The sequence below is a fragment of the Heteronotia binoei genome, chromosome 8 (assembly GCF_032191835.1).
Source record: "Heteronotia binoei isolate CCM8104 ecotype False Entrance Well chromosome 8, APGP_CSIRO_Hbin_v1, whole genome shotgun sequence".
NCBI classification, from domain to species: domain Eukaryota; kingdom Metazoa; phylum Chordata; class Lepidosauria; order Squamata; family Gekkonidae; genus Heteronotia; species Heteronotia binoei.
Genome location: NC_083230.1, coordinates 84,453,282 through 84,467,685, shown reverse-complemented (window position 1 = coordinate 84,467,685; position 14,404 = coordinate 84,453,282). Strand labels below are relative to the sequence as shown.

The 14,404-nt window shown below is 45.6% G+C and overlaps 1 protein-coding gene across 1 annotated transcript; it reads left to right on the top strand.

Moving 5' to 3' along the window:
- Positions 1 to 2,547: 2,547 nt before the first annotated feature.
- LGALS1 (galectin 1) lies at positions 2,548 to 13,865 on the top strand. Its single transcript, XM_060245490.1, has 4 exons — positions 2,548 to 2,701; positions 6,603 to 6,682; positions 12,755 to 12,926; positions 13,643 to 13,865. Exons 1-4 carry the CDS (start codon positions 2,696 to 2,698, stop codon positions 13,787 to 13,789), a joined length of 405 nt encoding a protein of 134 aa, XP_060101473.1. The 5' UTR covers positions 2,548 to 2,695; the 3' UTR covers positions 13,790 to 13,865.
- Positions 13,866 to 14,404: the final 539 nt, after the last annotated feature.

Sequence of the window (14,404 nt, the reverse complement as noted above, 5' to 3'; positions counted from 1 at the left end):
AACACCAAAAACCAGGGAAGGGCCATTTATTGGGGGTATTATTGATTCATCCCTGTGATTCATCAGGGATCTTTCCGCTCTTGAAGAAGCCATCTTTGGACCCTATGGTCCTGCCAACTATCTCCCAGTCTTGGACCTGCCATTCCTAGGCAAGGTAGTTGAGAGAGCAGCAGCTGAGCAATTCAGGCTTTATTGGATGAAGTATCTGTCTTAGTCCCATTTCAGTCTGGCTTCTGTCCTGGACATGGGGTGGAGACAGCGTTGGTCGCCCTCACAGATGACCTCCTGAGACACCTGCATTGAGGCAGGTAGGTGCTTCTGTTTTTATTAGATCTGACAGCAGCATTCAACATGGTCAAACACGATCCATTGGTCCACTACCTTACTGACATGAGGGTTAAGGGGACTGCCTTGCAATGGTTTTAGCCCGAATCCTAGAACATCCCCAGCACGATGTGCCCTGCGCAATGATATCATTTCCAGGTGATGTTATCACAGTGCACGTGTGCATGGAGTCCCCCGCTGCAGCAAGGGTAGGACTTGACAACCCTAATTGCGCCCTTAGGCAAATTGGAAGCCACTGTGGATGGAAACTGGGGAAACCTTGATGGATCAGTGATCTGATTGACTACATGTTAGCTTTATGTGTGACTGCTAACAGAAGCTGGTGCCTGGGGGACATCTCCTTGGACCCCATGCACTTATGCTGTGAGTCCTGCAGAGTTCCATCTTGTTCCTGTTCTGTTCAACATCTTCTTGAAGCTCCTGGCAGAGTTCTTCAGGGAATGTGGAAGGTAGTGTCATCAATATGCTGATGCACTCAACTTCATTGCTTCTTTCCAGCTATCAGACAATTCAGTAGATGTTCCAAACTGATGTCTGGATGATATAGTAGGCTGGATGAAATCCAGTAAGCTGAAACCCAGTCTAGACAAGACTGATGTGCTTCTGGATGATAACATTGCCAACCATGCATCAAGGAGTTTACCTGCACTGCACATGCCCTTGAGTCCATGAGTACAAGGACAGCTCAAGATGGGTAACCATGTATTTTCTACTGCAAGGGAGGCTCAGACCTTCTCTGTGAGTCATAGTGTCTTTGTCCAACTTTGGTGGGTGTAGTAGCAGTGGCTATTCCTAGATGAAACAGCATTCGCCCATGGTTGCTGATGCTCAATCTGAACATACTCTGTTTAGATTATGGAGATACATTCAATGTCAGGCTGCCTTTGGAGATTGTTCAGAAGCTTCACTTAATACAAAATATTGCAGCCATTTCCCTGGTGCTAAGTCTACAAAGTTTCAAATGCCAAGTTAAAACTTTTCCTATGCTTGCCCCTCTTTCTTTTGGCTCTACCTCCATGAATTAACTGATCTAAAACTTTTATTTTGTTGGATTATTTCCTGCACTGACAATTGATTATTAATTATTGTTTTGAATTTGTTTTTTAAACCAATTTGTAAGATGTTTTTAAACCAATTTGTAAGATGTTGCATTTTATGTGTTTGCAGTGGTGCACTATTTTTGGTAGCTGCATTGGAAGCCACTTGACTGAGAGAAGGAATCTAAAATTATAAACTATTTTATGTTACTTGAATTGGAGAAGTATATAATTTTTAAAAATTGGTGGTGAGCGGGAAGGAAAATGTTGCCAATGTGAATAGAACGTTAAAAAATGCATACCTTCCGGTTCATGTTGTATGCAAAAATACTTTGACTATGATGTTTCTCAAAAGCTAGGTTTGGGAAAGATTGCTGCAAAGCAACGGAAAATCCAAAAAGTGGATGATTAGAGGATAAGGTTGTGTAGATGCTCAAAAAACAAAAGCAAAAAACTGTATTCCAGTTTGGATGTCAAACCAAATCAAAACCACCATATGGAAGACCAGGGTTTGTTGTAGAAAGGAATCTTTGGACTCTGCAATGCTGCAAGAGGTCCAGCACATTGCTGGGACCAATCCACTCCCGCCCACCCCATCACATCCCACCATTACGGAAGTAAAGACTGAGGTTTAAAATCTCTGGCAAGGACAGTGGATTTACAGTGCAATAGAATAATATGGGGTGCTAACAAATGCCTGTCATATCAGTTTTTAGATAAATTGATCTTAAATTGGTTTGTGCATTTGAATTCTGGCTTGATAATGGACTAAATAGCCTTGTGGAAGGCTTCGGCAATGCTATTTTCTCCTCCCTCCTCTTTATAAGAGCCTTTATTCAAATATCTCTGCATCTTTTGGCTCTGGTACATCTAGCTGTTCTAGGCTTATTTTTTTCTCCAAACAAAGGGGCCAAGGATCTTGCCTGCCAAGTGCCGTGTTTAAGTTTTTTTGGGGGGAGGGAATCTTGGACAATAAAATCTTCTCACTGTAAAACTATTTTCCATTGGCCTCATCCTTACCAGCCTGAGCAGGACATGCTCTTCCAGTGACTGCCTGGCTACATAACTGCAGGCGATCTTCATCCAAAAGGAGAGGCAAGACTAGGCCACCTCCCCCACAAATTGCTGCCTTGAACGTTCTGCCCCCCCTCTTCCCACCCATTCCCTGTGACTGCTTTTTGATTGGCTGGAAGAGCATGTGACTCATCAGATGCTTGCCTATTTAAAGGCAAGGGAGTGGCACCTCCGTTCCCGCTTCTGCCTGCAGGACCCCAGAGAGCAGTTGCAGCACAGAAAGCTTGAAGATCAGCATCATGCCTGTGAGTCTTGGGGGGCTGGGATGCTGAAGGGGGAATTTCCAAACACACCAGAGGTGTTTGAGTGCCTGCCTTGTGACTCTGCAGGAATGGAAATGGTTGGAGGGAGAGAGGCAGCATACTTTTCAAAAGTTGTGCTGACAGCTTTAGAGTGAAATTGGGTGCAGGCTGTAAAATTAAGCTGACAGTGTGTCCTTTTAAGACTTTGTCACTAAAGCTGGGTAGTGTGGAGATACATCCAGGAGAATCATTCGTAACAATGGACTTCCCAAGTTTGTTTCTCTTGTATCTGATGGAGTGTTCTGCTTAAACTTGCTTCAGTTCTCATTAATTTTCCCCTGGTGCTCAGCCAGCCTTTTTCATCCAGACAGCTGATGGAGAAAGCTGCTGAAACAACTTCTGGCTCAGCCTGAGCATCCTGCCACCAGACTCTCTAATCCCATTTACAGGATCTTGCAGAGAGCCCAGGGCTATCATAAATCCTGAAAAATGAAGCACTTAATAGCACCTGATGGGTGTGAGCAGTGGAAATTTCAAAGGGGTGTGTGAGGCATCTGGGTGTGGTTCAGAACAGTTTAGGCCAGAGGAGATGCTAAATTTAGCCCTGTGACGGAAAATTGTATTACAAGATTGATTGTTCTTCATTATGTGGAAGGGAAGTCAATAGCTTCTTTTCTTACCTTTTTGTTAATGCTCATATGCCACTAATAGCATCCTGAGGATGAAACTAAACAGTGGGGGCTCTCCTGGCTGCAGAGATGGGAAACTCTCCCCACCCCCTTAATTTCTGTCTGGCTGCTATTAAGGGGTAGGGCCAGGGAAATACACACCTGCAGCAAAGGTTGCCATCTGCCATTTTGCATGCATGTCAAATACTGTGCAAAATCTGATCTTGAGCCTCAAAACAGCCCAGTGAGGTAGATCTGTGTTCCCATTTCACTGACAGGGAAGTGAGGCTAGGAATGACTTGCTGAGCAAGCTGCACACAGTTTCCATGGTGATGTAGGCATATTTTTCCTTCTTGCAAAGCAGCAGCCACTGGTGTGTTTCCTACCAATTTCTCTAACGGCAAAAAGGGAAAAGAAGCTCCTTTTGACTACCTAAAGGTGATGGTGGGACTCATGAGGGTCAAAAACAGCATGGAATGGTGGCTCTGATAAAGAAGGGGACTTGGAAGAGATTGAGTGGAAAAGCTGGTAGGATCGAAAGCATTGCCTCTGAGCCAGCTGCCCTTGGTAGTGATGGGTCCACGCTCCCCTTGTGGGGAAGTGTTGCACATAGAAGCAGTGTGCTGCTCTTGGACTTGCTGCTCTGCACATGGGGACTTTCTTGGCTGTGTACAGACAGGGAAAATTCAAAAATCATAGAGGAGTCATGTAGATCTATTTGAGGGGCTGTCAAAATCAACTCTGTTCACACAAAATGAATGCCAATACCCCTTTTCTTCTCCTGACTGACAATTGGATTACTGCTTGATTTCACTAATTGTCTTGACCTCATTGATACCACTTACTTAAATTTACATAATTGTTTTCTGTGTTAATCTAGAAAAACTATTATTCTCAGCTTCTGGATTTAAGCATTCGGCACAAAGTAGAGTCCCCCAGTCCACCCATAAATATGAATTGGATTCTCTGTCCAGAATCAGTGCAACAAGATAAAGGGACAGAAAATCCTGTTATCACATTAATCTCTTATAGCTTCTTTTTTGTTCACACAGGTGACAATAATTTGTATGCAATGCTTTTTAAACATATGCAATGCTTTTCAAACATGATCTTGTATGCCTTTGAGGACCTGAATATCTTTGCTCCAGACTCACTTGTCTGGAATGATGCAACAGCAAAATGGCGACAGTACCCCAGGTAGCTCTCATTACAGCTGTGAATATAGAGGCATTGGCAGCAGCAGTAGGACTTCCATATGGCAGTTTCTCCTGCACTAACCTTGCCTCTGCTTCACCTCACAATGGTAGCCACTCCCTGCCCTCAGCCACTGGAGAGTTTTTAAAAGCATTTGTTTAAAAAAAAATCAGCAGCTGCTAGATCACTACAGCACAATAATCTTTTATTTCTTTTTTAAAAAGCATGAACCATTGCAAATATAAGGAGTGCACCTTTCCCCTTATAGTTCCACAATGAAAAGGGTGAGCTGATAATTCAAAGGGGTTAGTAGGTCATGTTAATATATTGGTATGTTATTATGTAGTATATTTGCCTTTATTAACAAAATAAAAATGTTCTCCAGTGAGAGAAGAATAGTGGTTATAAGGTGGCTGAGACAAGGAAAATGATGCCAGTATAGGTTTGATCTTTAAAAACTGTACCCTTTCCTACCAATATGGCAGTTACAAGTTATTTGATTCTGATCTTTCAAAAAAGATGGCATCAAACTCAATTTAGCAAAGATCACAGCAAAGCAAACCTACAAAATGGATTATTAGGAGATGACATCATGTGAACATTTTTTTTGGGGGGGGGGGCTTGTTCCAGTTTGAATACTCAGCTCAGCTGCAGGAAAACCTCCATGTGGAAGCAGCAGGACCGTCTCTACATGTTTTTTGAGGGGGGGGGATTAAAAAATGGTGCCTCCTTATGGGCCTGTTCTAACTTATGAGCCCATAGAATTGAATGGACTCCATACCCAATTTGGCACACACACACACACCAGTGGAGCCCAGGGCAAGAACCCCCCTCTGCCCTCCCCCCTAGATCCAGCCCTGGGAAGCAGCCTTGGAATTCTAATGCAGACTAGGATCTAATTATACTTATAATTATACCCTTCAGAAGTGTAAAAAAAATTACTTTTTGCAAACTGTCCTTAGTAATAAAAGAGCGGCCTTGGCACTGGGACCTCCCTAGGCTTCCCAACCCTCCCGCCCTGGCGGGGGACCCCAGGATTTCCACCCTCTTCCCCCACTCCCCAAAAAAAGGAAGCAGGGGGAGGGGGGAAATGGCGCCGGGGAGCATGGTGAGCTGCCCGATCCTGGAGCAGGCGAGGCCACCACCCCGCTGCCGCCCCCTCCCCGCCCACCACAGCTGCTCCTCCGAGATGGGCCCAGGCTGAGCCCATCTCGGAGGAGCAGCCAAGAGGCGGCAGCAGCGCAGGCAAAACCAGCGAGGCAAAACCAGAGAAGGGGAGGGCGAGGCAGGCCAGGAGCATGGCGAGCCGCGAATCCGGGCCCTTCTAGGACCTGGACTCGCGGATCGCCACACCCCCGGCCCGCCTCCGCCCCCCCCCTCCGATTCCACCCCAGAGGCGGAGCGGGCGAGGCCGCCATGCCGCTGCCGCCCCCACCCCACCGCAGCTGCTCCTCCGAGATGGGCTCAGCCTGAGCCCATCTGGGAGGAGCAGCCACGGTGAGCAGAGAAGAGGCGGCAGCCGCGCAGCAGCGTCGCCCGCTCCGAGACCGGGCGACTCGCCACGCTCCCCGGCGCCGTTTCCCCCCTCCCCCCTAGCTGCACCCCAGTGTCTCCTGGCTCCACCCCCAAAGTCTCGTGGCTCCACCCCCAAAGTCCCCAGATATTTCTGGGATTGGACTTGGCAACCCTAGACCTCCCATTGCTAAAGCTTCAGTCATGTTTAGCTGCTAAACTTAAAAAGTATATCCTGATTAATGCAATGAATCTTTAATCTTTAGGGTGTGGCAGGACTCCTTGGTTATAAGTGACTCATTTGCCCACTTGTTGCATTTGTTTTTAATAATATTCTGCTTTGCAATTAGTATTATGAATCCAAGTTTGTTTAAATATCTTATGGATAATAAGATGGTCGTGTTGTAGAGCATGAAGATGGAAAGAAGTTCAAAGCATAGTTGTTTGTAATACGATGAGATTCTGTTCATTTTTTTTTGCCAATTAGCAAAGAGAAAAGCCTGTAACCCATCTCTGGATTCCTTCTCTAGGGAATTACTTGCACCAACATCCGTATTGCCCCTGGGCAGCGTGTTGCTGTGAAAGGAGACATTCCAGCAGGACCCAAGAGGTAAACCGAGCCGTGGAGGAGATGCATCTGTGCTGAAAACTTGCCACAATTTTATCCTGTGTTCATTGCCTTGATGGTTTCCCCACAAAGAAACGTGGGGACTCTGTAAAGCCCCTCCTCATTCAGTTACCATTTTCAAGTTTCCCTGGGAATAGAGAATGAGTATTGCATCAGTTTAAGAAAACAAAGTTTGAGTCCACACCAACAAAGTTTAATTCTAGGTTTAAGCTTTCATGTGCATGCAAAGTACATCAAACAAAGCGTTGCATGCACATGAAAGCTTATACCCAGAATTCAATTTTGTTGGTCTTAAAGATGCCGCTGGACTCAAACTTGGTTCTATTGCTTCAGACCAAGCTACCCACCTGAAACTAGTTGAAGAGTTAGACTACAGATAATTTAAAAATTTCTTTTAAAAAAAATCCAAAGTAACCAGGATATGAGAAAGCTGGAGGTGCAGCTCTGTAGAGGCTAATCCTTTAATCATGCACTTTTCCTGATATATCTACCCAAGCTAATTTGTCTCCTGGGGGGAGATATTGTAGGCATCACATGTACTCCTCCATAGGATAGGCAGCAGCTTTGGGAGTGATATTTTTAGATCTGGATCTCACACACACCCTTTAGAAACAAAAGCAGCAATGGGGGTGAGAAGCGGATTTTCCAGCTCTCCTATGTCTCTTGCCTAAGTTGTCCCCTAAGTCTGTAGATATATCCTAGGTGATGGGGATAAAATGATTCTTGCCATGGAGTATAGAAGAGCCAATTACTCTTCCCCCACCCCTCTCTGTTGATGGAGAAGAGCCATTGCTGACTCTTCTCCCCACCCCCGCAAGCATTTTCCAATGAGTCACATCTTAACAAAGATCTGCATCTTCTGCCAAGAAACTAAATAGAAACAGCTGTTGGAGATAGCAGTTTCATTTCTAGTCCGGCTGTCTTCTCTCCCCTCCCTTTCCTGCCACTGTAATAGTCTATTCTAATAGTCTCTCCCCTCTGTTAGCATGTCATCTGTTATACACATTAAACCAACTCCTAGTTCATGTGGCATCACTGCATGTTGAGAAATGAGCAGGGGTGGCCCGATGCCCCATGGTGCCCTAGGCAGACTCGTGGCCTGGCGCCCCCCCCCAAGCACCTCTGCGCCTCCCCCTCCCCACTGCAGCTCCGTGCCCCCCCCCCGGCCTCCTCCCCGCCATACCTCCTCCTCCTCCCTCCCTTCAAACCCTTTCCCACCTTGGCGTGTAAATTTCAACGCCGGAACCGGCTCTAGCGCAGCGTTCCAGCTCTCTAAATCCCCGCCCCCGGACCAAACACTCAAATTGCGGGTAAAACCACGCCACGGGGCCAGGACACGCTCACCATCTCTCAGGAACAACATCCTGAAAGGGCGACCCCTGCTGCCACTGACTCCTCCCCTCCCCACTTCCTGGATGGGAGAGGAGTCAGTGGCAGTGGGAGGTCGCCCTTTCAGGACACTGTTCCTGAGAGACGGTGAGTGTGTCCCAGCCCCGCAGTGCGGTTTTACGTGCGATTCAAGTGTTTTGCCGGGGGGGGGGGGGGGGGCTTTAGAGAGCCGGAACGCAGCGCTAGAGCCGGTTCTGGCATTGAAATCAACATGCCAGAGTGGGAAAGGGTCCAAAGGGAGGGAGGAGGAGGAGGCGAGGGGGGAGGCATGGGGGGACGCAGAGCTGCGGCAGGGAGGGGGGAGGCACAGGGGCGGGTGGGGTGAGGCAAAGGGAGGGAAGGGAATGGAGGGGCAGGCGGCGGCAGCAGTGGTGGCGGGGGGTGGGGGAGGCAGGCAAACTAGGTGTTTGCCTGGGGCACCGGGAGGGGGGTGGGGAGCCCGATTTGGCACCCCCACTTTCCCAGCGCCCTAGGCAACCGCCTAGTTTGCCTAATGGAAGAGCCGCTCCTGGTGATGAGATGAAGCTGCAAGCACATGCTCTTTCCTCCGCTTGCAGTTTCCACTTGCTTCCTTTCACTCAGCTTTGCAAGCTCTTAACCAACATTACAAAAACTTGTAAAAAGTCGTATAATCTTTTAAACAACCATGTGAGCCGCCCTGAACCTGTCTCGGCGGGGAGGACAGGGTATAAATAAAATTTTATTATTATTATTATGTGTCCCAAGGAAGCTCCCTTTTCTCAAACTTGGCTTGGAAGTGTATCTCAACTCGAAGTAGATGTCTTTCAAAAGACAAAAGGCCCATCTCCTTTAACCATGTTCAGAACTAGATAGTTGGACTAATGGTCCTTTGGATTATTTCTGCATTGGGATAGGAAGATACCAAAGAACTTGCCTGTTGGACGTGCAGTTTAATCAGTACTAGTTTGTGATAAAACTGTGCAGATGGTGGAAAGAGATGTGGTTTGCTGTACAGGCAGCCTGAGGGGGAACGAGTTGTAGTAGTCAAAGACCTGATCGGACAGTTTTGCCGGCAGATGGATCCTCTTGCCAAAAGCCAGTAGCACAAGGTGCTTCTGCATTTCATGTGCCGCAGACAGGGTACATGTTGCTGCAGCAAAATTTGGAAGCTGTCCAAGTGCTTCTAGAAATCTTTGCCTAAATTCAAAAGAAAGAGGGAAAGAAGTTTGTGTGATAAAATTCTAGCTGTGCTGATTATCTTAGTCAAAGATCTGTGGTTTGGCATTCGGGGAGAGGGGGGGCTTTTGGCCCAGTAGAAAAAACTTGGCTCCTACAATGGGAACCGATAATTTCAAAGATAAACATGCCCCAGCTCTTCCCTTTCTCCCTATGACATCACTAAATTTTTCCTGGCCTTTATTTCTCAAAAGCTCCTTGGCTCCGAACTACCAGATGGAGCCTTGAGGTAGGGAGGGCTCCTTAGAGAGGAGAGACTCTTCCAAGCCAGTTTTTGAGAACATGGAGCTTCCCTGGGAAACATGCTTGGTAAGAAGAACAAAAGGTTCCCTTTCTTTGTCAAGGCAGAAGAAGGCAAATGATGGTTCTTGAAGGCTGGAAACAGCTCTAATGGGTCTTGTGTGGCCTGCAGCTTGAAAAAGCCACAAGTACTCTAGAAAGGGGCAAGGTACTTTCAAGACCTGTTTTAAATGCTGCAGTTAATGGATATGTGTTTTCATACCTGCACTGTGTACCTGGTCTGTAAAGTTTAAGGGTGTATTTCTCTCATGCACAATATAAAAGACATGCACTAGATAGCACAGGCCAATGCTGCTGTAGGTTTCTGCAGTGCTGCACGGCATACCTGTTGAACTGTAACATGTGAAGCAGTCCTAAGCAAGGGAAGTCCCCCTTGCAATCAGGTCTGTATCTAGGATTTTTTTTTTTTCTGGAAGGGGCACTTGGGGACACTAATTTAATTAACAAAGCTAGAAGTCTTCAAAGTAAAATTGGTGAGTTGGAATGTTTAGTGTTGGGAGAAAACATAGACATTGTGGGAATTTCAGAAAGTAAAATTGGTGAGTTGGAATGTTTAGTGTTGGGAGAAAACATAGACATTGTGGGAATTTCAGAAACTTGGTGGAATGAGGAGAATCAGTGGGACACGGTGATTCCTGGATATAAGTTATACCGGAAGGATAGGGAGGGAAGGGTTGGAGGTGGGGTGGCTCTGTATGTTAGAGAGGACATACGGTCCAGTAAGACTGAGGTCAGAGAATTAGACTCCCTTCTAGAAATGCTTTGGGTTGAAATAGAAGGCCCAAAAGGCAATTTAACTATGGGAGTTCGTTATCGCCCACCAAATCAAAAGATAGAGGATGACTATAATATGATGGAAGGCTTAAAGATGGTGGCTAGATGTAAAAACTGTGTCATCATAGGTGATTTTAACTACCCACAGATTGATTGGGTCAATATGTGTTCTGGTCGAGAGAAAGAGACTGGGTTTCTAGATGCTCTCAATGACTGTGCTATGGAGCAGATGGTCTCAGAACCTACCAGGGGTGGGGCGATCCTGGATTTGGTCCTAAGTAATGCCCAAGACTTGGTGAGAGATGTAAAAGTGATCACACCGCTTGGGAGCAGTGACCATAGCGTTATTGATTTCACTGTTTGTATAAATAGAGAGTTGCTCCAAAAGACCGGCACAACCATGTTTAACTTTAAAAGGGGTAAGTCCTCTGTGATGAGGAGGCATGTGAAGAGGAAACTGAAAGGAAAGGTGAATACAGTCAAACCCTTGGGGAAGCTTGGAGGCTATTTAAAACTACAATCCTAGAAGCTCAGATAAAATATATACCACAAGCTAGGAAAGGTACAAACAGGTATAAGAGAAGGCCTGCATGGTTCACAAACAAAGTAATGGAAGCTGCAAAAGGTAAAAAGGACTCCTTTAAGTGGTGGAAAGCTAGTCCAAATGAAATTAATAAAAGGGAACACAGACAATGGCAAATCAAATGCAAGACTGTGATCAGGCAGGCAAAAAGGGACTATGAGGAGCATATTGCAAAAAACATAAAGGCCAACAATAAAAATTTCTTCAAATATATTAGAAGCAGGAAACCAGCCAGGGAGGCAGTGGGGCCCTTGGATGACCAAGGGGTCAAAGGATTACTGAAGGAGGATAGGGAAATGGCTGAGAAGCTGAATGCATTTTTTGCCTCCATCTTCACTGTGGAAGATGAGAAGTGTTTGCCTGCTCCAGAACCACTTATATTGGAAGGAGTGTTGAAAGACCTGAGTCAGATTAAGGTGACAAGAGAGGAGGTCCTACAACTGATAGACGAATTAAAAACTAATAAGTCACCAGGTCCGGATGGCATACATCCAAGAGTTCTGAAAGAACTCAAAGTTGAACTTGTGGATCTTTTGACAAAAATATTTTTTAGTGTTTTTTTTTAGTTTATTTACGATTTATATCCCGCCCTTCCCACCGAAGTGGCTCAGGGCGGCTCACAGCACATAAAATCTAACATAAAAATATTAAATTTAAACATTTTACACAGTTAAAACATTAAAAAAAACATAACAGCAGTCTAATAGAACTACACTCAGTTTCCAATGCCGGTTCCATTTCTTTGAGGGGGTGAACAAACGTGGACAAAGGAGACCCAATAGATATTTACCTTGACTTCCAGAAAGCTTTTGATAAAGTTCCTCATCAAAGGCTCCTTAGTAAGCTCGAGAGTCATGGAGTAAAAGGACAGGTCCTCTTGTGGATCAAAAACTGGCTAATTAATAGGAAGCAGAAAGTGAGTTTAAATGGGCAGTCTTTGCAGTGGAGGACGGTAAGCAGTGGAGTGCCGCAGGACTCAGTACTGGGTCCCATGCTCTTTAACTTGCTCATAAATGATTTGGAGTTGAGAGTAGGCAGTGAAGTGGCCAAGTTTGCAAATGACACTAAATTGTTCAGGGTGGTAAGAACCAGAGAGGATTGTGAGGAACTCCAAAGGGATTTGTTGAGGCTGGGTACATGGCAGATAATGTTCAATGTGGCCAAATGCAAAGTAATGCACATTGGGGCCAAGAATCCCAGCTACAAATACAAGTTGATGGGGTGTGAACTGGCAGAGACTGACCAAGAGAGAGATCTTGGGGTCGTGGTAGATAACTCACTGAAAATGTCAAGACAGTGTGCGATTACAATAGAAAAAGGCCAACGCCATGCTGGGAATCATTAGGAAGGGAATTGACAACAAATCAGCCAGTATCATAATGCCCCTGTATAAATCGATGGTGCGGTCTCATTTGGAATACTGTGTACAATTCTGGTCACCGCACCTCAAAAAGACCTCAGGTTCAGTCCAGGTATCTTCATCTAAGGGATCTCTTAAAGCTGCCTGGACAATTATTTGGAGCAGAGAAATGTGGAGATACTTTATCTCCAACCCACCTCATCTGCCACTTCTTCATCACATCCCCAGAGGTCTGAGTCTCTTCAGGCTTCCAAAACCACATTTGGTGCCATCTGTTCAGGAATGCTTCAAGTGAAATATTGATGCCAACACCCTCTTCAGGTAGAGATTCTCGAGTCTGCGAGTGTTTGAGCTGGCTGGCCCAAAGTGACCCAAGAGCATGTTGTATTGCTGAAAAATCTACAATTCATGACAATGGCTTTGCAATAACCTCTTCTCATCTGTCTCTCAGTTTCGTAGTTAATCTGGGCAAAAAAGACGATGAACTCATGCTACACTTCAACGCACGTTTTGATGCTCATGGCGATGTGAGGACCATTGTGTGCAACAGCAAGAGTGGTAGCCAGTGGGGGAAAGAACACAGAGAGAGCAATTTTCCCTTCCAGGAGGGCACCACTGCAGAGGTGAGGCTTGAAATGGTTCAGCCTGAGTTGGGTGGATGAGCTCAGAAATGATGTGCACTCTGAACATCTAGTCAAAGTTGGAAGCCGTGATTTCCCATGGACCCTGCTATCTTGTCTAGTGAAAGTCTGGAGTGGAAAAACATTTCCATTTTCAGATGGATGATCTAGTAAGGACAGCATTGGTGTATCATGAGTCATTTTTTTGCTACCCCTGAGGATGAGTAGGCACAATCTTGGGGAGGATGCAGGAGTCCTAAGTGTGCTGGTATTGAATTCCTATCTCAGAGACTAGAATCTGGTTAAAAAGACCTGAGTTCAAATTTCCACATAGGGGAGACAAACAGATGTGACACAGGGGAGGTCTGCAAACAGAGCTCCCTGTGTATTTTTTCCAAAAATTGAGTGTAGGGGCCTGATAAAGACTGGAACCCTGGCACAAGGGAAAGGAGGGTTTAAACCTTCCTTCCCATACCATTTTTGAACTGGGAAAATCCCTTGTGAGCTGGCATTTGCCCCATCAGAGCAAACAGTTCCTCTTGGGCATGTGAAGCTGATCTGCAGGGATAATTGCCCCATTCAAATGAGTCACTGTGCAAGTGCAAATTCCTACCACTAAGCACTCTTCCCTTTAATTTGAACCTTATAGAAGGCTTGAAAAATAACTGGGATTTCAAATGGGGGATAATCTCTTACAATGAACACTTTGTTTATTTTAGATAATTTTCTCTCACAACAAAAATGAGATGACTATTACGCTGCCCGGCAACTCTGAGTTCAAGGTACCCAACACCTCTGGCCAAGAAGGCATCGAATATATCTGCGTAGACGGTGACATTGTATTCAAGGGCATCTCACTTCTTTAATTGTCTCTGTCCTCTCCTAGTTGCCTTTCCTGCTTCATGAGGCAGAAAAATAAAACTCAGCTACATTCTGGTCTTACTTTGTGTAATGTCTATAGTTTTTTCTGCTACGGTTTTGGAAGACCCTGCATCTCTGTGTACACCACACAAATAATGGTTGGTTACAGGGGTGTGGCCTAAGTGTTAGTGGCACATACTGGGAAGGGACAAGGCAAACCAGAGGGCAAAGGCTGTGTGAGTGCTAAAAACATCAACTTCTGTGCTGTCTAATCCATATGCTCCAGTCTGACTAAAAATGTAAGTGTACATATTCTTGCTTAACATGGCCCATTGTGAAAGATGAGCATCAAAGCTGAACACCATAATCACAGGATGTCCTGCTCAACCAATGTTCTGAGGCTTCACTAGGCACGGTCAACAGGTTTCCAAGGCTACTTCTGTACCATTGGTATATCATGGGCATTATCTGCCTGATACTGGAAATACAGGAGTTGTCATGTTTTCTTCACTGCTAATATTTTGTAAGTGTTGCTTGCCATGTCATAGTGCTTCAGGGTCTACAAAAGTCTCCCCTGCCAGAATCACTTGCCCATGTGGCTATTCAAGGTACAGCAGGAC

Excerpts from the sequence above, each read along its gene's own strand:
- LGALS1 (XM_060245490.1), top strand. Across the intron at positions 6,683-12,754 it reads ATTCCAGCAGGACCCAAGAG|TTTCGTAGTTAATCTGGGCA; the intron begins GTAAACCGAGCC and ends TCTGTCTCTCAG. Across the intron at positions 12,927-13,642 it reads AGGAGGGCACCACTGCAGAG|ATAATTTTCTCTCACAACAA; the intron begins GTGAGGCTTGAA and ends TGTTTATTTTAG.